The following is a 24,118-nucleotide window of genomic DNA, read 5'->3' as shown; positions in this document are numbered from 1 at the left end:
CCGTGCTTCTATGGTAATTAAAATGTGTCTTACTTAATACTTGATTTCTGTCACAAGTTTTATCTAGGCTTGTTTTGTACAACAAATAGCATGAAGAGCTACTTTCCCCAACTTTTTATCACTGACACGGCTGTTGTGTGTGTTGTGGTTTGCGCATCTGTGTAATGACTCCGCCCGGACACATCGCAAAGGTTCCACCTTCCAACCAGTGTTTATGCTGGTTTATGCTGTATTAACGGTAAATGCATTAATCGCATTAATAAACTTTTTAAGTTAATCGCATGTGTTAACGCATTAATTTTGACAGCTCCTATATATATACAGTGTGTGTGTGTGTGTGTGTGTGTGTGTGTGTGTGTGTATATATATATATATATATATATATATATATATATATATATATATATATATATATACTGTATAAATAACAACCTTTCTGTGACAAGGTTAATGTAGTGCTTTAGTGTTAGGGTTAGGAAAGATAAATAACTATTGGTACTTTGCAACACAGTAACCACATATTTAGGACTGATGATAATATATATGTCATTGAAAAACCCATATTTGTTTAATATTGAGGGTTCATTCATTTCGTCCCCCAGTCGTGGTTATGACCCTGGTACTTTTGCCCATGTTGAAAATTGTGATTTCTTGTAAGTTCAACATTAACCTTCATAAATGAAATTATACAGAAATTGTCAGGCAGAAATGCCATTGTTTCCTGAGAATGACCTGTGTGTATCCAGGACATCTTTACATTTCTCTGCTGCAAGTTTTGCTTTAAACTGTAATTGGAGACTTTAATGTACTCTTGAATTTTTTATGACATGTGAAATATTTATGCAAGAGCTGTTATTTAAGTATGATCATCTCATGATGCACGAAAGTGAAAATGGACACAGCACACCCTTGTAAATGTTGTATGTTTAATATTGTACCAGACAAAGAAGCACAAATCTCATTAGGGACATTTTATGGTCCCTCATGACAGCAGATCAGACAACCTCTCCTGCTGTCTCATACTAAACATGATTCAATTGGTTTATTATAAATTACTGAGTATATTGTGTAATCTAAATAATGACCTGGCTTTTGTGTCTAATTAGCTCTGTGTGTACAAATTAGCCAGACACAAACCTTTTCCTCTATAATGTAACTGACATATGACCGGAAATGTTTAGAAGTTTTGTATTGTAGTGATTGAATGATATTATTGTTTCCTTGGCAGAGAGCAGCTCTGGGTTTATTTCGATTTGTGATGATGACCAGCTGCTTCCACAGTTTCAGAGAGAACAAGCCCTACACTACAAGAAATATTTTTTTAATCAGTATTTTTGAATTGTTTTTCAGAAAAGATGTCTAGACATGCTTTAATCAAGATCAATTTACTTGAAGCAAACTTGTGTAAATAAGACTCGTTTTCAGAGAATACATCTTTAACTTTTCTTACCCCACAGGCAAATCGTTTTTTCTTGTTTTAAGCATGGGCCTCGGTAACTTTTGTTAGATTAATGCATATAACAAGAAAAAACTAGTTGCCTATATAGATAAAATAAAGTTAATGTAAGATATGTTCTCTTAAAATAAGTCTTGATAGCTTTAATAAATTTTGCTTCTCAAGTAAATTTATCTTTTAAAGATGTTTCGATATTTTAACTGGAAGACAAAAATACTAATTCAGAATATCATTTTTGAACATCAATGTGTGGAAAAGGAAATGAAAGAGTGCTAAAAGTCTCTATGGAGTAATGAAACACTGTGATATGTCCTGATTGCAATTCAATAAAAAGGATAAAATAAAAACAAATATGAAGGAACAGATGAGTGGAAAACACACCAAAAGACACTTCAACTTTGGATAAAGACCTCTGCCTTCATCCAAATACAGATTAAGATTGTCTCTCTTTTACACCATAATGATGTATGTTGTCTTTCACCAACAGTGTCCCGACATTCCGAGGTCTTCCAGAGGAAATATTGAGCAAGCTGGCTGATGTCCTTGAGGAGGTAAGAGATCTCCCTGATTCTTGAGCAAACATAGAATTATTAAATCATAGCCTTTACATGCCTAAATATTAGAACTCTACAACAGCACCCCGGCTTGTTTTGATTTATAGTTTATTTATTCTGTGTGTATTAAACTCCTTTTAAAAGAACCACAATAAAACCTGTTTGGTTAAAGACACACATTAGAGATTTTTTTGGCAGACTGTGATTCACTAATTGTGTCCTTTTAATTTCAATCATTCAAACTAATAACACTTAACACCTCCAATTTTTCTGCAGACTGCGTCTTACTATATGTGTGCTTATGTTCTTATTGGCAACTGTTGGTTTCATGTCTGTTTATGTTGAGGAAGTCACTGTCTCAACATAATATAGTTTGCAAGACGCTTTGTTAAGGTAAAGTGTGTCATTTCTATGGCACTAGCAGCACCAAACCAAATTGTCCCCATCTGACGCCTTTGTTTAAGCCAGAAGGTGACTTGTGGGGCCACTCAGACAAACACTTTTACACGCTTCAAAAAATACCTGTAAAGGAAATATACGGTTGAAGTCAGAAGTTTACATACACCTTAGCCAAATACATTTAAACTCAGTTATTCACAATTCCTGACATTTAATTGAAGAAAACATTCCCTGTCTTAGGTCAGTTAGGATCACTACTTTATTTTAAGAATGTGAAATGTCAGAATAATAGTAGAGAGAATGATTTATTTCAGCTCTTATTTCTTTCGTCACATTCCCAGTGGGTCAGGAGTTTACATACACTTACTGTATCTTGGGTCAAACATTTTGGATAGCCTTCCACAAGCTTCTCACAATAAGTGCTGGAATTTTGGCCCATTCCTCCAGACAGAGCTGGTGTAACTGAGTCAGGTTTGTAGGCCTCCTTGCTCGCACACACTTTTTCAGTTCTGCCCACAAATTGTCATTGTCCATTTGGAAGACCCATTTGCGACCGATCTTTAACTTCCTGGCTGATGTCTTGAGATGTTGCTTCAATATATCCACATAATTGTCCTTCCTCATGATGCCATCTATTTTGTGAAGTGCACCAGTCCCTCCTGCAGCAGAGCACCCCCACAACATGATGCTGCCACCCCCATGCTTCACGGTTGGGATGGTGTTCTTCGGCTTGCAAGCCTCATCCTTTTTCCTCCAAACATAATGATGGTCATTATGGCCAAATAGTTCAAATTTGTTTAATCAGATCAGAGGACATTTCTCCAAAAGTGAGATCTTTGTCCCCATGTGCACTTGCAAACTGTAGTCTGGCTTTATTATGGCGGTTTTGGAGCAGTGGCTTCTTCCTTGCTGAGCAGCCTTTCAGGTTATGTCGATATAGGACTTTTTTTAATGTGGATATAGACACTTGTCTACCTGTTTCCTCCAGCATCTTCACAAGGTCCTTTGCTGTTGTTCTGGGATTGATCTGCACTTTTCACACCAAACTACATTCATCTCTAGGAGACAGAATGCATCTCCTACCTGAGCGGTATGATGGCCATCCAGTGGTCCAGTGGTGTTTATACTTGCATACTATTGTTTGTACAGATGAATGTGGTACCTTCAGGCATTTGGAAATTGCTCCCAAGGATGAACTAGACTTGTGGAGGTCCACAATTTATTTTTTGAGGTCTTGGCCGATTACTTTTGATTTTCCCACAATGTCAAGCAAAGAGGAAAGTTGGAATGTAGGGCTTAAAATACATCTACAGGTACACCTCCAATTCAGTACACTAATAGCTAATTGGCTAATTGTCTAAAGGCTTGACATCATTTTCTAGAATTTTCAAAGCTGCTAAAATGCACAGTTAACTTAGTGTATGTAAACTTCTGACCCACTGGAATCATGATATAGTCAATTTAAAGTGAAACAATCTGTCTGTAAACAATTGCTGGAAAAATCACTCATGTCATGCACAAAGTAGATGTCCTGAATGACTTGCCAAATCTATAGTTTGCTAATTTTAAATCTGTGGAGTAGTTAAAACTTAGTTTTAATGTATGTAAACTTCTGACTTCAGCTGTATATGTTCATGTACTCTGTCACATTTTATGGCTTTTAGTATTAGGAAAAACTCACACCTCATATTATAAAGCTCCGTATTTATACTGTTATCCATAATTTAGGAAGCATTTTAAGATCTTTTTGTCTCTTTGGTAAATGCACATTGTTCAATAAGTATTCGTGGTGAAGTGAATGTGTATGTGTCATTGAGATTTATTTTTTTTACTCTCTGAATGACATTGAGAATAACTGCTTCTCAGACAGTAGACATCTGAGGTCCACTTGTAATTTCCACAAAACATCAAAGGAGAAAATCGATGTTTTAATCCAAGAATAGCATGAGAAGATGGGCCATAGACATTGTGAATATCTTAGTCATCAGTCTATCATTCACAGACATAAAGGTCTACATTTATCACTAGGGAGTGAGCGATGGATAAACACAGTTCTCTGTGTTTAAAGGGTAAAAGGTAATTGTTTTCCATTCTGTGTGGATTTGTTGATAATCTTGCATTGACTGTGGTCAGAGCTGTGTGCCTTTACTAAAATGTGATAATGTTCTTCACAGCCTTTTAACTCAGCACAAGCATGACAACACACCACAAGACATCACATCACAGACAGCACAACATAACAACACATCACAGACACAGCACAAACATCACCCACTGGGTAAATTAACACAGCACTACACAACTCAACACAACACAACAAAATTAAACACCGTACAATGAAACACAGCACATCACATCACAACACAATTGAAAACAGCAAATATCACATCATAACTCAACACAGCAAAGCTCAACATAACTTAACAGAGCACAACACAACTCAAATCATCATGGCACAACACAAATCTACACATCACAGGACAAAACAACTCAAAACATCACAGCACTGCACAACAGAACTCAAAACATCATAGCACAACACATTACAGGACAACACAACACAACTCAAAACATCACAGCACAACACAACTCACCAAACACATCATAGCACAGCACAGCACAACTCAACACATCATAGGACAATATAACTCAAAACATCACAGCACAACACAACAACTCAAAATATCATAGCACAACTCAACACAGCACAACAGAACTCAGAACATCACAGCACAGCACAACTGAACACAAAACATCACAGCACACCTCAACACAGCACAATTCAACTTAAATATCACAGAACAACTAAAATAATCACAACTGAACTCAAATAATCTCAAAGCAGCATAACTCAACACAGCACAGCACAAATCAGCATGTCACAGGACAGCACAACTCAAAACATCACAGCACAACACAACTCAAACATCACAGCACAACACAGCAACTCAAAACAGCACAGCACAAAACAACACATCACAGAACAACACAACTCAACACATCACAGGACAACACATTACAACTTAAAATATCACCTTACAACACAGCACAAGACCCATAATATTATGTTACAGTATTATGCATAATTCAGCACTAAGTGGTTCTACTAAAACCTTAAAGCAGAAGTGTTTAATTTCTGCTGCACCAGCGTCACCCAATGGAATTTAAAAAATGATCACTGTTTTTAAAAAGATTTCAGAAGACTCCCCCCATCTTCCATTGGTCGTGCAAACAGATAGTCTCACCTCAAACTCCATTGGTCGAGCCAATATTGCTGTGTCAGACTTGACAGGCCACTCAAAGAAGCACACTCATGTTTTGAAAGAGTCACTGTGTTAAACTCTTCTATTTCTATTTTATTTATTTTTTAAAGAAAATTCAATTAAGCGGAAATCAACCTACAAACGGCTTACTCAAAGATGGCTTTCCATATTAAGCTAGGATATGAGAAAGACTTAACAATAGAAAAATTGCACACATCGGTTTTAATATACAGTATAATTATGCTAAGGAACAATTTGTAGTTATTTACAGTCTGTACATATTCTGGTATTGCTATTTTAGTAAATTACATGTTTGTGTAATATGTCTAACATGGACACCATCAGATGTGCACTGTTATTACAGCAACTGTGATAAATCTACAGCATGATAAACAAAAGATTGAGTATAGCTCAGTTTCTGATGTAAACTGACAAAATAATAATATCAGTCTATAATAAACAGAAGATCAAATGTCCGCTGAGGAAGGCACATTAAATAATCATTGTATTTAATGCCACTGTGAGTACTGTGTCATTAAAATTACTCAGCTGCCGGTCACATTCTCTCTCTATCTCAGTATACAGACACAGGTCAAACGCTCATCCCAGTCCTTCCTTGAATAATTTTGTGACATGATTTGTAAAACAAATGTTATCAATTTGAATAGAGTGGAGGGAGTATCTTCAGCTAATAATTGACCTTAAAGGAGTAACTGAAATTTGCTGAAGGTTTTGGAACTTAAATGTTAATTTTGCATATGTAATTATGCTGGAGTGCTCTGGGGAATGACAGTCTGAACACATGGTTGAATCTGTCTTCCCTCTGTCTTGTTCTAAACTTTTATTCGAAGCAACTCTTTAATTATTTTCACATACAGCATAGCAGCATGCCTTTAAATCCAGGTATTTTTGCTTCATAACTTTACTGAATGATTTCACTGGCTTTCCATTGAAGTTCACCCCCTTATCTAAAAAAAAAAAACAAAAAGAAGAAAAAAACTAGCTACTGTGACCTCAAAACATATTTGGACAGTTAGGGTTAGGTTAGGTTAGCCACACTTCCCTATCTGTCACTCGCTCAATGTTGTGTCGATGTAGTGACACTAAGGGTCACTCTTGGGAGCCCCAAACACCTCTGCCTTTTTGAAAAAAGGCCAATGAGAATTGGTGAGTGGAATTTGCATGCCACTCCCCGGAAATACGGGTATAAAAGGAGCTGGTATGCAACCACTCATTCAGATTTTCTCTTCGGAGCCGAGCGGTTCTATTCATTGAAGCTGAATTCATCCGCGAAGTTCATTCACCTCAGCCGACTGGGGTTTCGGGTCATCTTGGAAAATTGCAAGCTCTCCCCGGTTCAGAGCATCTCTTTTCTCGGTTTGGAGTTGGACTCAGTCTCGATGACAGCGCGCCTCATGAACGAGCGCGCACAGTCGGTGCTGAACTGTCTGAAGGCATTCAGATGGAGAACAGCGGTTACACCGAAACCTTTTCAGAGGCTCCTGGGGCATATGGCATTCTCAGTGGCGGCCACACTGCTCAGGTTGATGCATATGAGACCGCTTCAGCACTGGCTTCAGACTCGAGTCCCAAGATGGGCATGGCACCGCGGGACACATCGTGTAACCATCACGCCGATCTGTCTCCGCCTCTTCAGCCCTTGGACTGACCTTGCATTCGTGGTCTCCAGGCGCATCGTGGTTAAAACAGACGCCTCCAAGACGGGCTGGGGTGCCGTATGCAACGGGCACCCAGCTGCCGGCTCCTGGACTGGCCCACGGCTGCGTTGGCACATCAACAGCCTAGAGTTGTTGGCAGTACTGCTCGCCCTGCGGAGGTTTCGGCTGTTGGTCCAGGGCAAGCACGTGTTGGTCCGGATGGACAACACAGCGACGGTAGCGTACATCAACCACCAAGGTGGTCTACGCTCCCATTGCATGTCACAACTCACCCACCGTCTCCTCCTCTGGAGTCAGCAGCGCCTCAAGTTGCTATGAGCCACTCACATTCCGGGCGACCTCAACACCGCAGCGGATGTGCTGTCATGTCAGGTTACCCTCAGGGGAGAGTGGAGACTCCACCCTCAGGTGGTCCAGCTGATTTGGAGTCGATTCGGTCGAGCACAGGTAGACCTGTTTGCTTCCCGGGAATCCTCCCACTGCCCGCTTTGGTACGCCCTGACCGAGGCACCCCTCAGTATAAATGCGCTGGAACACAGCTGGCCCCCTGGACTACACAAATACGCATTTCCCCCAGTGAGCCCTGTGCAAGGTCAGGGAGGACGAGGAGCAGACCATCCTAGTAGCACCCTACTGGCCCACCCAGATGTGGTTCTCAGATCTCACACTCCTTGCGACAGCCCCCCCCCCTCCCGGCAAATTCCCCTGAGGAAGGACCTTCTTTCTCAGGGACGGGGCACCATCTGGCACCCGAGACCAGACCTCTGGAATCTCACCTGCGGTGGTAGACACGATCACTCAGGCTAGGGCTCCCTCTACGAGGCGCCTGTATGCCTTGAAGTGGCGTCTGTTCGCTAAGTGGTGTTCTTCCCGATGCGAAGACCCCCAGAGATGCACAGTCGGATCAGTGCTTTCCTTCCCGCAGGAGAGGCTGGAGGGGCGGCTGTCCCCCTCCACACTGAAGGTGTATGTAGCCGCTATTTCGGCTCATCATGATGCAGTAGATGGTAAGTATTTGGGGAAGCACGACTTGATCATCAGGTTCCTAGGAGGTTGAATCCCTCCAGACCGTGCCTCGTCCCCTCGTGGGACCTCTCTGTAGTCCTTCGGGGTCTACAGGGAGCTCCCTTTGAGCCCTTGGAGTCAGCTGAGCTTAAGGCACTCTCTTTGAAGACTGCCCTCCTGACTGCACTCACTTCCATCAAAAGGGTAGGGGACCTGCAGGCATTCTCTGTCAGCGAATCGTGCCTGGAGTTCGGTCTGGGTTACTCTCACGTGATCCTGAGACCCCGACCGGGCTATGTGCCCAAGGTTCCCATGACCCCTTTTAGGGATCAGGTGGTGAACCTGCAACCTGTGCCCCAGGAGGAGGCAGACCCAGCCTTGGCGTTGCTGTGTCCGGTGCGAGCTTTACGCATCTATTTGGATCGCACGCAGAGCCTTAGAAGCTCCGAGCAGCTCTTTGTTTGCTTTGGTGGACAGCGGAAAGGAAATGCTGTCTCCAAACAGAGGATCGCCCACTGGGTCATTGACGCCATCGCGATGGCATATCAGGCTTCGGACGTGCCACCCCCTGTGGGGTTACGAGCCCACTCCACCAGGAGTGTGGCGGCCTCCTGGTCCCTGGCCAATGGCACTTCTTTGGCAGACATCTGCAGAGCAGCGGGCTGGGCAACACCCAACACCTTTGCGAGGTTCTACAATCTCCAGGTTGAGCCAGTCTCATCCCATGTATTGGCAGGTACGAGCAGGTAAGTTCCAGGACAAACTGGCCGGGTGTACTGCTTGCGCATAGCGCCTTTCCCCTCCCTTGAGGTGAAGACGTGCGCACTTGACTCCCAGTCATGTTCACAGACTGTGATCCCTGGATGACTTTCCTCCTTAGCCCTCTGGTAGTTGACTGACTGGCCCAGTACGTGCGCTAATGTGCACCTGTACTGAGGTAGGTGCTCCACATGTTCCCCGAAGGCGACCCCATGTGATATCTTCCGCAAAATCGTTTCCCTGATGGCAAACTGCATCTTCTTTGGGCAGAGGCCCCTCTAACCCATTAGAAACTCCTCCCCCTTTGGGTAGGACCTACCATGGGACCTCTCCACATGACATACTTCCAACAAGACTCTGTAAGATCATGTGACGTATTCCACTCAAAATACCCCCCCCCATTCCTTTTTGGGCAGGGTGTGGTCTTCCCAGTGTCTTCCCCTTGGGAGTGACGCCCCCCCCGACGCAGACACTTATGGCTCCCAGTCAGTTAACAAATTCCACTCTTTTTGGGGAGAAAAGAGAGGGAAAAGAGGCCTCGGCTGGGCTAGCCTGGCCTTTTAGTTGGGCAGTCGACTTGTTCCTGATGGAGCGTTCGACGCTCATAAGAGCGTTGGGGAGGTTACGTGATGGCCTAGTGCCCTGGCGATGAGGCACACAGCAGTCTGTCCGTCACACACCACCAGTTCACATAACACAGTTCTGCTAGTTGTGGCATTTTGTATAGGGACCTCTAGTGTCACTACATCGACACAATGTCAAGTGAGTGACAGATATGGAACATCCTGGTTACTTTTGTAACCTCCGTTCCCTGATGGAGGGAACTAGACGTTGTGTCCCTCTTGCCACAACACTGAACTACCCTCTGAAATGGCCGGGACCTGGTCTCTGCTCATCGGCACAAAATCTGAATGAGTGGTTGCATACCAGCTCCTTTTATACCCGTATGTACGGGGGAGTGGCATGCAAATTCCACTCGCCAATTCTCACTGGCCTTTTTTAAAAAAAAAGTTCCCAAGAGTGACACCTAGTGTCACTACATTGACACAACATCTCGTTCCCTCCATCAGGGAACGGAAGTTACAAAAGTAACCAAGACGTTATAATGTTTAAATGTCATTGCATAGATAACAAAATACCAAACTACATGATTTTTTTTATTTTTTTTTATTTATTTTTTGCAAATGATTTTTCCCCCCTCAAGCAAATCATTTCACAAAAAATTATTTTTCCATGGTAGTTCATCCATTGTCAGTCTATAGTTTATGCAATGAAATGCACATGTGGTTACTCTGTTAGGACACCTGTGTGAACTTGAGTGGAACTGACTTTATACATCCACTAAAATCCCCTTGACATTCACAAATTTTTAAGTTTGACTTATATTTTCCAATAATTTTGAAGTATTCTAAATCTAATTTAAGACACAGAGGAAAGGCTTTAATCTAAAGTGACTTTCAAGATTGGAAAAATACAAAATGCCTCCATCTCAAAGCTATTTACCTCTGCACTTTCCCTAGTGTAACCAGAAAAGAAATCACAAAATAGATCTCTGCTCTCAGAGATCTCACACTCAGGAGGTGTATGTGTGTTTTCTTAGAGGTCAGACTGTAGATGATGTTGGAACAATGTTTGCGTGTGTCAGAGTCTGGGTAGGGTTTAGGTTCCATTCTGCTGGTCATATCTGATTTCAGACTGATGTGTCTAGAGGTCAAAGATAGCACACAGGGGGTCAGAGAAATGTTGTGCTGTCTCTTTTCAGTGAGCCATTTAGAGATCTGCTGGGTCTTGTGTCTGCAAATTCACACGCTAATCCACTCATTTGACTTGCAGTTCAGCAGAATTAAGTGAATTAATTAAGCACTCTGATGAATTCAGTAAATGCTACAGTAGGCTGATTTAAACTGATAACTTGAGTTTCAGATTATTATTTTTATTATTTTTGACTGATTCATTATAAGAAAAGATTAATGAGAGTTATTCATTTTGTGAATCAGACTCCACTGGTTGTGCTGTTTGTTTTTATATGCAGCCAGTCAAGGCAATGCAATAGAATGATGTGTTGCTTTTGGTTAATTGTGTGATATCCTGCCAAGTTTAACTGATTATATTCAATTCAGACTGCAAATTCACTACTTGAGACTCACAACTCTCAATTAATCTCTCTCTCTCTCTCTCTCTCTCTCTCTCTCTCTCTCTCTCTCATTTACAGACACACTATGAGGATGGTGTTTACATCATTCGACAGGGTGCAAGAGGAGACACTTTCTTCATTATCAGTAAAGGAAAAGTAAGTCCATTTCAGAAAAGCACAAGCACAGTTGACATGAAGACGACCTAATGTTCATGTCTCTTTCTCTTGTTCTCAATCCTGTCCATGCTGACTGCGCTTAGGTGACTGTGACTCGAGAAGACTGTCCGGGTCAGGATCCCGTCCACTTGCGTTCTCTGGGGAAGGGCGACTCATTCGGGGAAAAAGCCCTACAAGGGTGAGGTTGTCTTCTATGCTACAGTTATCTTCCATTCGATCAATTAATAAGTCTTAACTCAAACACAAGCATAGAGATATATTTGGCGACACATCATGGAAGATATTTCATTAGCTTTTAAAGGATGTGGTGCCATCGTGTGGCAGCAATAAAAAAGCACTCTTGGAACTGGAAAAGGTCTTGGAATAAACACTGTTTAGAGTGGCTGCGCTCACAGAACAAACAGATGACTACACATTCAGCTTTAGGCACACTGGTCTTTCATGCACGTACCACTGTGTTTTCCTGGGAGCTTTCTAGTAATTCTATTCTATTTCATTCTATTCTATCCCATTTTGACTGCACAATGAATCTAATTACAAAACAAAATAATTTCATTCCAATATTGAATAGCAAAAATCAAAATAAATAAAATAAGTATAGTCTGCATTCTATTCTGTTCTGTTCTGTTCTGTTCTATTCTATTCTATTCTATTCTGTTCAGTTCAGTTCAGTTCAGTTCAGTTCTGTTCTGTTCTGTTTCAAAGATACTTATCTATTCTAGTCTAGTCTAGTCTAATCTTTTCTATTCTGTTCTATTCCATTTAGGACTGCACAATTAATCTAATTACAAAGCAAAATCATTTTATGACAAATGATCTTTATCATTTGCAAATACTGAAAATCAAAAGGCAAAATAAAATAAAAAATACATAAAATAAATACAGTCTGCTTTCTATTCTGTTCTTTTCAATTCTGTTCTTTTCTATTCTTTTCTATTGTATTCTATAATATTCTGCTTTATAATTCTGTGGTCTGTCCTATTCTATTCGGTTCTAATTTTTTTTTTCTGTCCCATTCTATTTTATTCTATTCTATTAGACCCCCGTTCACACATGCAACCGGGTAAATTACAGGAAAATCATTGCAAATACTGGAAATCAAAAGGCAAAATAAAATAAAAAATACATAAAATAAATAGTCTGCTTTCTATTCTGTTCTGTTCTTTTCAATTCTGTTCTATTTTAGTCTTTTCTATTCTATTTCATTTACTATTCTAGGACTGCACAATTAATCTAAACATCTTTATCATTTGCAAATATTGAAAAGCAAAAGGCAAAAAAACAAACAAACAAACAAAAGAATACATTAATAAATAATGTCTGCATTCTATTCTGTTCTATTCCTTTGAATTCTGTTCTTTTCTATTCTGTTCCCTACTATTGTATATTCTTTTCTATTCAGTTTTTTTTTTAATTATTTTTTTTATGCTGTGGTCTGTCCTATTCTATTCTGTTATAAGATTCGTTTTTTCTGTCCTACACTATTATTTTAGGACTACACAATTACAAAACAAATCGATTAATGGCCTTGTGTATATATTGAATGGCAAAAATAAATAAATAAAAATAAATAACATTTTATTATGTTCTCTACTCTGTTACCTTCTATTGTGTTCTATTCTATTCTGTTTTTTTGTGTGTTCTATTCTGTTATGTTCTAAGATTTTCTTTCTATTCTATTCTATTCTGTTCTATTGGCTGTGGTAAGGAGACTGTTTATCCCCAATTATAACCCTGCGTTTGGTTGTGTTACTAGGAAACAGTGATCCTGAGAGCATGTTGATACGCTCTGGTGTATCAGGTGTCCTGTTCAACAGTCTTCTGCTGTGAGTGTGAGTGTGTGATATATGTAGGTCAATTATGGGCCACGATTTTGAAGTTCAGAACATTGTACACGGTCACTAAGATTCCAAAAACAATTCCTAAGGGACCAATTAAAAGCTCTCCCATAAAAGCACATACAGTGCCCTTGTGTAACTCAGAAAACTGTGTGTGTGTGTGTGTGTGTGTGTGTGTATGTGTGTCATGATGCTCAGAGATCATTATTAACAGGGACCAGAACTTAATCAAAGAATCTCTTGATCCCAGGATTAAATTGATGAGTGAGCATATGTATACATTGAAGCGTTTGGATCACGGACACGTTTCGCAGTGATGTTGGTGCCGGTTTTTCATGTCGCATTTCCTCAAGCAGATGGATGTATTCTTCTAAAGACGCACTGACCCACACATCTTCCAATTAAAGGAACATTTCGTCCAAAAATTAACATTCTGTCATCTTTTACTCACCCTCATGTCATTCTAAGCTTGAATGATTTTCTTTCTTCCATGGAACAAAAAGGAGAAGCTTAGCAGACTGTCCAAGCTGCTCTTTTCTATTCAACAAAAGTGAATAGGGACTGAGATAGTCGAGCTCCAGAAAAGTAGTCCATATGACGTGTAAGCTATATTCCAAGTCTTCTGAAGCAATACAATAGCTTTGTGTAAGGAATGCTATTTGCTGAAAATCTTCCTCTACGCTGTTACATTTGTTCTTGCATACATTAAGATGTGTTGTGTCACGATTGGTCACAAGATACCTAACTACCAATAGCATCTGACATTGACGTCAAACCTGGCACAATATGGCATGAGCCGTGATCTATGGTTGAATACACACAAGTGTGAATGAGATTGTAGAGCTTCATCGGAGAGGAAGAGTTTAACAAATGACTAAAAATCCGATATTTCGGTGTGTTTCTCACACAAAGCTATAGTGCGGGTATGTCTTCAGAAGACTTGGAATACTGTGCACAAATCATATGGACTACTTTTATCACACTTTTTTTTTTTTTGGAGTTTAACAGCCCCTGTCCTCATTCATTTGTATGGATAAGAGCTGCTTGGACATTCTGCAGACATCTCCTTTTGTGTTCCACAGAAGAAAAAAAGTAATACGATTCAGAACGACACGAGGGTGAGTAAATTCTCCTCTCCTCTCCTCTCCTCTCCTCTGCTCAGTAGTATTGCATTAAGCAGCTGTGACCTTTGCAGCAGTGTTATTGTGTATTTGTGCTGTGACAGCTTTAGAGTCGTTATGTTGTGAAGAATTCTCACCTCTGCATAAGTGAGTGTGCCTCACTAGAAATGGATTCAAAAAGCATGTGTGTGTGTGTTCGGTGTCCAGCACTATTTGCTATTGGACAGAGGATCAGACAGTGTGCCCACATGTGTGTTTAGTGTCAAGCCCTCTTTGCTTTCATACTGTCAATGCGTGAGAGGTCTTCCTCTTAACAGAACTTCCGATAGTGGGACAGATGTCACAAAGTGATTTTTGCAGTGTTTGTAGAGGTGTACTGTACTGTAGTGGTGTACATACGCATATAGCTGTACTCAGATCAGAAAGCGAGTGAACCCACGCAGACCATCATGAGGTCAATGTGTGTTTCAGACTCTGATGACTGCGACTGGAGCAACAGTGAGGAAGAGGACAATCAGGAAACTCTGATGCATGATGAGTTATTTAGTCAATCAGATTAAATCATTCGCTGATTATTAGGCTTTAAGTTTTATTAAGTTTAGTAAGACAGTTACTGTTTATTTAATTCATTTTACTGAAATAGCTAAATGTTGATATGTAATTAAGTTTGTCAATGATTGAAAATCGTAAACATACATGTGTATGTCTGTTCGTATCTATCTATCTAACAGTCTGTCTGTCTATCACACCATTCTGTCTATCACACCATTACAACATATTTTTAAGTATTATATTTGTGTTGTTTAACAGGGAGGATATCAGAACTGCTAACTTCATTGCAGCAGAGACTGTCACCTGCCTTGTGATTGACAGAGAGTGAGTATAGGTCACATTCATTTTGTGGCACATGTTTCTGTACTGTACATAAATATATGCCGCTTAAAACATTTAAAGTGTCATTGACTTCCAGCAGAAGTAATTCAGTCCATGTTTTCCGGCTCATTGAACGTCTATGGATTTTACACTGATCCTTCTATTTGTGTGTGTGAAGGACACAGAATCTGTGGGTTTGAAGGTGCTCATCTGCTCCCTTATAGAAGTCAATAAATCAAGCTTAACTTAAATAACTAAAGACTCACATGTGTAAATATTCTGGAGAGAGTGAGAGGGAAGGAAGGAGAGGCAGACATGTGCCCTCCAGTGGGGAAACTCTCATTCCAGTCTCTGTGACACAGTGTGTCAGCTGAATATATTAGTTTTATGAGCATTATTTCATCTAGGATTTAAGTCATCACTCAATGCAATTCTTCGCTTTGCTCAAAATTTACCATAAATAACAGTTGTCAGTCCTTTATCATAGGGGTTTCTTATTGCTAATTTTTCTAATGTTGTTAATTGTTGATATTGTAAAGATGCTTTTTCCAGTGCTGAGGTTATAAAACTACGTAGTTGAAGATATATAAAAAATAATAAAAAAAAAAATAGATTGGGGATATCATAATTTTACTTTAGGTTATCCAAAAAAATAAGAATATTATCTTTATAATATATTACTTACACCCTTGTAATACCAAAGTTTGAATCCCATATCCAGTTTACCAGGAGTAGAGTTCCCATTTCGCCATATAGGTGATAAGTATAATTTTATAAACTGTTCACTGTGCCTTGTGAGCTTCATACTACACTCTACAGTATTCCTAACAAAAGGGTTTTTAGTATACTTCATGAGTTTTTTGAGGGAATCACTCAGAATATAAATATGTGTCAAGGCTCATGGTGTTTTGGGTTTTCAACTCTATTTGTACCCAGGGTATATATGGATTGCAAAACCAGAATTCAGTAGTTCGTATGTTAATGTAATCTTGTGTTGAAGCAGTAAACGTATTTGGCTTGCTGTCCATATACTGGAGGGCTCGGAGCTCGAGACTCGATTCGAGTCCTGATTACCCCAAAAAAAGCGTTAAGATGAAAGAACAGTACCATGACTATGGCAGGAAGTGTTTAGGACAGCAAGGCAGCAACAATTCTATTTGGTAAATTGGCTTGGCGGATGCTTCTTAATTGTTCTTCCCCCCAAAATCTGTATAGAGGGAGTGCTTTACACATTTGTTTGAAGGTGTGTTCTTGTACGATGGCTGGTCGAGAGGGCTACGCTGCTGATTCGTACAAGAGATCACCACTCGTCGTAGAAGTGGATGGGAAGGTGAAAATGAGAGTTGGCTTGTGCTGCGTTCGAAAGGGAGTGTCCACACTGCGATTCAAATGGGAGACTGTTCTAAGCAAGAGGTTTAGCTCACAGCATTTGAATGGGTAAGCCCAGCATGTATTCGAATGGGGAAAGTGAGAATGAGAGTTGGCTCACGCTACATTCGAAAGGGAGGGCTCACACTGTGATTCGAATGGGAGACTGCTCTATGGAAAGAGAGAGCTCACTGCATTCGAACGGGTAAGCCCAGCAAGCAATCGAACAGGGAAAATGAGAACGAGAGTTGGTTTGCACTGCATTCGAAAGGGAGGGCTCACACTGTGATTCTAACGGGAGACTGTTCTATGGAGAGAGAGAGAGCTCACGCCATTCGAACGGGTAAGCCCAGCAAGCAGTCTAACGGAGAAAATAAGAGCGAGAGTTGGCTCGCACTGTGTTCGAAAGTGAGGGCTCACATTGCGATTCGAACGGGAGACTGCTCTATAAAGAGAGAGAGAGCTCACGGCATTCTAACAGGCAAGCCCAGCAAGTAATCGAACAGGGAAAGTGAGCACTAGTTGGTCTTGCTGCGTTCAAAATGGAGGGCTCACACTGCGATTCGAATGGGAGACTGTTCTATGGAAAGAGAGAGCTCACGGCAGTCGAACATGTAAGCCCAGCAAGGAATCGAACTGGGAAAATAAGAGCTAGAGTTGGCTTGTACTGCATTCGGAAGGGAGGGCTCATGCTGTGACTCGAACGGGAGACTGTTCTATTGAGAGAGAGAGCTCACAGTATTTGAACAGGTAAGCCCAGTAAGCAATCGAACGGGGAAAATGAGCACGAGAGTTGGTCACGCTGCATTCGAAAGGGAGGGCTCACACTGCGATTCGAACGGGAGACTACCCTATAGAGAGAGAGAGCTCACAGCATTCTAACGGGTAATCCCAGCAAGCAATCGAACGTGGAAGGTGAGAATGAGAGTTGGCTCGCGCTGCGTTCGAAAGGGAAGGCTCACACTGCGATTCGAATGGGAGACTGCTCTATAAATGAGAGAGCTCACGGCATTCAAATGGGTAAGGCCAGCAAGCAATCGAATGGGGCTTGTTTGCAGAGGTAGCCTCACTCAATAGACTACCCATATATAGGGAAATATGGTGCTTTGAGAAGAGTAGGTGGTGACTGCTATCTCCTGTAATGCTTGCTGAAGCTGCTGAGAAGCGAAGACAAAAGTCTCGGCGGAAGCATGTTAAAATGCTGCTGTGGCTGTAGAGTAAGTGAGTCTCCTGCAGGACCAGAGTTTAGAGTACTGCTGTGGCAGTGGAGTAGAAGAGATGGAATAGTAAAAAAGAGGAGGGGGGTGCTCCTGCAGGAGCGGAGTTTAAAGCACTGCTGCAGCAGTATTTGGAAGCATAGTGAAGGAGCTCCTGTGGGAGCGCTGCTGTGCTTCCATTGCTGTAGATGCACTTCTATGAAAGTATGGAACATTGAAAGCGCCTGTGGAGAAATATTAACAACCGTGTACACACATTTGGTATGGGTGGAGCAATGTTGCTGTGGTATCGAGTAGGGCACAAACAACTTCATTAGATTTATTAACACCTGTAAGGGAAGCAAAGGTTAGTTTGTACTTACCTGTAGGGGGAGCAACTGGTTAGTTAGGAATATGTAAATTTAATACCTTTATATACGTCTGTAAGGGAAGCAAAAGGTTAGTTAAGAATACAACTTTATTATGTTTGTCGTGGCGGGGCATTGTTGCTGCGGTATCAAAATGCGAAAGCGGTGATGCTGTGGCATAATCGAGAGTATGCGGGCAATGCTGCGTCATCGAGCGTGGGTGGGCGCTGCAGCACATTATCTGGTGGGGCACTGTGGCTGTAGTATCAAATAGGGCACACATGGTTTATCACATTTAGGCACACCTTATTGTGTGTTGGGCTCATTTCACCATGAGCAATGGAAATGACAATGCCAAGATTAATGGGAAAAGCTAAAAGGCTCTTAAGATTACTGCACCACAACTGCACTCAAACAGGAGAGCTCATACTGCATTAAGGACGGGAGAACCCACGGAGTGAATGATGTGAAATCTCACACTGTATTCGAACGGGAGAGCCCACACTACAATTCGATGGGAAAGCCTGCAAAGCATTCGAACGGGAGGGCCCAAACTGCGATTCAAACAGGAGAACCTGTGGCCAAATTGCATAAGCTCACACTGCGTCCGAATGCAAGAGCCCACACTGCATTCGAATGGCGGGTGGCACAGAGTAAAGAACCTTGCTGAATTGCAGTTTGTGATGGGTATATATTTATGAGCTATGCCCCTAGACTTTTAATAAGAGGAAACATAAGAGGAAACAGGAAACATGATTGCGGTGTTGTGGGAGATTTAGTTGAACGGCCTGAAAGGTTCTGCAGTTGTGGCACCTGGACAACACATTTGCGCTGCTTTGCGGTGTGGTGGGAGTTTGTCGCATGGTCCGAAGGACGCCGCAATTGCGGCACCTGTACAGAACGTTTGCGCTGCTTTGTGGTGTCATGGGAGTTTGTTGCATGAACCGAAAGACGCCGCAGTTGTGGCACGTGGACAGCACATTTGTGCTGCTTAGGGTTGTTTTGAGCCAAAGGCAGGAGCACCGCAGTTGTGCTTTTTTAACTAAAATGTTTGCCATCTTTGGTTCCTCGGTAGGTAATGGTGAAGTCTTGGAAAGACACCTAGATAGAGAAAGCGAGAGGTAAACCTGCATACAATCCAGTGACAGGAATTTAAAAGGGCTCTTGCAGAGAATAATAATCATATTTAGGTGAAACTTATACTAGGAAGACATTTCACGACCCTTTGAAATAAGAAATAATCTGTGAAAAGTAACATTTAGAAAAAAAAATGTGCTGGGGAATACAGTACAACAATGTGAAAAAAACAGCATAAAATGATCTTGGAAATAAGAGCTTTGGCTCTGTACTTCATAAAGATATGCATGGACTTGCAATCATCATTGAAGGATTCACTTGAGGCCATTCGCTCCTTAGGAGTATAACTGTCACCTGTAGTACAATATGCATCTTGCCTAGGAAATGCATCGCATAGCAATAGGTGTGAATTATCTAGGAATGCATTGAGTTGCAGCTCTGCACTGCATACAGAAATGCAGGAGAAATGTGCTGGGACATACAGTATGTCTTAATAAACAATGTAAAAAAACAGCATAAAATGATCTGAGAAATAAGAGCTTTGGCTCTGTACTGCATGCAGGTATGCAGGAGAAATGGACTTGCAATCATTACTGAAGGATACACTTGTGGTCATTCGCTACTTAGGAGTATGACTGCCCCCTGCTGTACAATATACGTCAATAATGCTGAGAGCAAGCCAGACGCATTGCAGGATGTTTATTAATGAGTTGGGACGTGGTGCATAATCCGCCTCTTGCGGAGCCGAATTCGGATCTTGTCTGTTCGGAGAGAGGCCGTGTATAACTGCAGTGTGCTGTGGAATAGTCAGAGCGAGTGCTGCGCAGCAGCGAGCTTGCATTAAGATGTCTGCATTGGTTTGAAAAGATTTTGTCATTAGATTATCGGTCGATTGATAGGAGTTCTGTGTTGCATGATGCCCCTGTGGTCAGAATGAAATAATTGACACTCCGAAGGGCACTTTGGAAGGAGAAACAATCGTGATATTCATGTTAGAAGATGATGAACAATCGCTGGATAGAGCACGCCCTAAACAAGCTGCAGCGAGGTAATGAGGCTGACGGGCATCACCTGTGTGGCAGAACCTGATTAAAAATGCTGGGGGTTGAAATGGTGGTTGGATTGAATAGTTCATCTTTGTTTCTCTCGCTTTCAAAAAATTGAATTCTAATGGCATGAAGCTGGAACGGCACCCGTTCGTGGAGGCAGCTGGCACTGCTTCCGTGTGGAAAGTTTAGATAAGAGAACATATGAGCAGTCGTAGAGAGCTGTTTCACATTTTTAAAGTGCAGGAGCAGCCAGTTTGCAGCAGCAACTTCACGCTATAAACTGCTTCGTCGAATGGAGCATAGAAAGAAAGATGGTAAAAAATTTAAAAAAAAAATAGAAATTTAAACAAAAAAAAAATATATATATATATATTGAAAAAGATAAGAAATTAGGCAGTATATTCATTTTAATTATGTTTATTCATTAAATAAATAGGAAGAGTTCTCCATCTGTTAAGGTCTTCTTTCACTTTATTTATTATAGGATCATAATTCACTGAAGCACGTTTAGCTAATTGAAGAGTAATAGTGATTCCAAGATATCTGAATCATCCACAGAGTTAATAAAGGGGTGACTTATTTTCGGATATAACCTCTCTTCATTATTAAGAAAAAGTATGCAAGATTTTTCCTAATTTACTTTAAATCCTGAAAATTTGCTGAAGGTATTAATCAAATCAATGAGCACTGGAATAGAGTTTTTCAAATCTGTTAAAAACAACACTGTGTCATCTGCAAACATTGCAATACGGTGTTCCATACTTGCTATCTTAATTCCTTTAATTTTGGGGTGACTTCTAATGCTAAAACAAACAATAATGGGGACAAAGGAAAACCTTGACGAGTTCTGCAGAATAATAAAAATGGTTTTGAAATTATATTATTTGTTTTAACCCCTGTCATTGGTTCTGAATATAACAATTTAATCAATTTACAAAAATGCCTCCCAAACCCAAATCTAGAGAGTACTTCAAAAAGATATGGCCACTCAACCCTATCAAAAGCCTTTTCAGCATCTAGACACAAAATACATGTGTTCCTAGATTCTTCTCTTACACACACTAAATGTAATATGTGCCTAATATAGTGGAAAGCCTGGTGGCTTTTAACAAACCCACATTGGTCCATTTCTATTAAAGATGGAAGATACTTCTCCGATCTTAGACCTAAAATTTTAGCGAGGATCTTTATGTCAGAATTAAGAAGTGAAATTGGTCTAAATGATTCATATTTCAGAATCAGAATCAGCTTTATTGCCAGGTATGCTTACACATACAAGGAATTTGTCTTGGTGACAGGAGCTTCCAGTGCACAACAATACAAAACAGCAACAATACATAGACAATAATAAAAAATAATTTAAAATTGAATAAAAATAAATAAATAAAAATTGAATAGAAAATCAAGTATATATAGAATACACAAAAAGACAGTATATATATATATATATATATATATATATATATATATATATATATATACACACACACAGACACAAACATACATTCACACATACACAAATATAGTGCAAAACTAAATACAAATCTGCTACAGTGGTGTGAAAAAGTGTTTGCCCCCTTCCTGATTTCTTATTTTTTTGCATGTTTGTCACACTTAAATGTTTCAGATCATCAAACAAGTTTAAATATTAGTCAAAGATAACACAAGTAAACACAAAATGCAGTTTTTAAATGAAGGTTGTTATTATTAAGGGAAAACAAAATCCAAACCTACATGGCCCTGTGTGAAAAAGTGATTGCCCTCTAATCCCAGTTAATGGTTGGGCCACCCTTAGCAGCAACAACTGCAATCAAGCATTTGCGATAACTTGCAATGAGTCTTTTACAGCGCTGTGGAGGAATTTTGGCCCACTCATCTTTGCAGAATTGTTGTAATTCAGACACATTGGAGGGTTTTTGAGCATAAACTGCCTTTTTAAGGTCATGCCACAGCATCTCAATAGGATTCAGGTCAGGACTTTGACTAGGCCACTCCAAAGTCTTCATTTTGTTTTTCTTCAGCCATTCAGAGGTGGACTTGCTGGTGTGTTTTGGATCATTGTCCCATGCAGAACCCAAGTTTGCTTCAGCTTGAGGTCACGAACAGATGGCCGGACATTCTCCTTCAGGATTTTTTGGTAGACAGCAGAATTCATGGTTCCATTTATCACAGCAAGTCTTCCAGGTCCTGAAGCAGCAAAACAGCCCCAGACCATCACACTACCACCACCATATTTTACTGTTGGCATGATGTTCTTTTTCTGAAATGCGGTGTTACTTTTACGCCAGATGTAATGGGACACACACCTTCCAAAAAGTTCAACTTTTGTCTCGTCAGTCCACAGAGTATTTTCCCAAAAGTCTTGGGGATCATCAAGATGTTTTCTGGCAAAAATGAGACGAGCCTTAATGTTCTTTTTGCTCAGCAGTGGTTTTCGTCTTGGAACTCTGCCTTGCAGGCCATTTTTGCCCAGTCTCTTTCTTATGGTGGAGTCATGAACACTGACCTTAACTGAGGCAAGTGAGGCCTGCAGTTCTTTGGATGTTGTTGTGGGGTCTTTTGTGACCTCTTGGATGTGTTGTCGCTGCGCTCTTGGGGTAATTTTGGTCGGCCGGCCACTCCTGGGAAGGTTCACCACTGTTCCATGTTTTCGCCATTTGTGGATAATGGCTCTCACTGTGGTTCTCTGGAGTCCCAAAGCTTTAGAAATGGCTTTATAACCTTTTCCAGACTGATAGATCTCAATTACTTTCTTTCTCATTTGTTCCTGAATTTCTTTGGATCTCGGCATGATGTCTAGCTTTTGAAGATCTTTTGGTCTACTTCACTTTGTCAGGCAGGTCCTATTTAAGTGATTTCTTGATTGAGAACAGGTGTGGCAGTAATCAGGCCTGGGTGGGGCTAGAGAAATTGAACTCAGGTGGGATAAACCACAGTTAAGTTATGTTTTAGCAGGTGGGGCAAACACTTTTTCACACAGGGCCATGTAGGTTTGGATTTTGTTTTCCCTTAATAATAACAACCTTCATTTAAAAACTGCATTTTGTGTTTTCTTGTGTTATCTTTGACTAATATTTAAACTTGTTTGATGATCTGAAACATTTAAGTGTGACAAACATGCAAAAAAATAAGAAATCAGGAAGGGGGCAAACACTTTTTCACACCACTGTATATACAGTGCAAGGGAAGGTAATGGCAGAAGAAGCTGGATGTGTTGGATAAATATAAAAAGACTAGACTGTGAATTGCACATAATTATTGCTCAATGGGGCAGTTTTAACTGTTCATGAGATGGATAGCCTGAGGGAAAAAACTGTTCCTGTGCCTGACGGTTCTGGTGCTCAGAGCTTTGAAGCGTCGGCCAGAAGGCAACAGTTCAAAAAGGTAGTGGGCAGGGTGAGTGGGGACCAGAGTGATTTTTCCAGCCTTTTTCCTCACTCTGGAAGTGTATAGTTCTTGAAGGGTGGGCAGGGGGAAACCAATAATCCTCTCAGCAGTCCGAACTGTCTTTTGTAGTCTTTTGATATCCGATTTCGTAGCTGAACCAAACCAGACAGTTATTGAAGTGCAGAGGACAGACTCAATGAATGCTGAGTAGAACTGGATCAGCAGCGCCTGTCTGGCAAAGGAAGTACAACCTCTGCTGGGCCTTTTTCACAATGGAGTCAATGTGGGTCTCCCACTTAAGGTCCTGTGAGATGGTAGTGCCCAGGAACCTGAATGCTGCCACAGTGCTTTTTAGAATAGTGAGGGGGGACAGTGTTGGGGTTTACCTCCTAAAGTCCACAATCATCTCCACCAT

At 40.8% G+C, this 24,118-nt stretch overlaps 1 protein-coding gene across 3 annotated transcripts in view; it reads left to right on the top strand.

Moving 5' to 3' along the window:
- The window catches only part of LOC127412113 (cGMP-dependent protein kinase 1-like), an 87,615-nt gene that overhangs the window by 46,162 nt on the left and 17,335 nt on the right, over window positions 1-24,118 (top strand). For all 3 annotated transcript variants that reach the window (XM_051648200.1, XM_051648199.1, XM_051648201.1), the window contains exons 5-8: window positions 1,944-2,007; window positions 11,328-11,405; window positions 11,510-11,604; window positions 15,196-15,261. In XM_051648200.1, coding sequence (XP_051504160.1) covers window positions 1,944-2,007; window positions 11,328-11,405; window positions 11,510-11,604; window positions 15,196-15,261 — 303 coding nt within the window. The remainder of the gene's footprint in view (window positions 1-1,943; window positions 2,008-11,327; window positions 11,406-11,509; window positions 11,605-15,195; window positions 15,262-24,118) is intronic.

Source organism: Myxocyprinus asiaticus, chromosome 21, assembly GCF_019703515.2.
Source record: "Myxocyprinus asiaticus isolate MX2 ecotype Aquarium Trade chromosome 21, UBuf_Myxa_2, whole genome shotgun sequence".
Classification (NCBI taxonomy): domain Eukaryota; kingdom Metazoa; phylum Chordata; class Actinopteri; order Cypriniformes; family Catostomidae; genus Myxocyprinus; species Myxocyprinus asiaticus.
The sequence above is the reverse complement of the archived record's forward strand: the minus strand, read 5'-3'. Positions and strand labels throughout refer to the sequence as shown.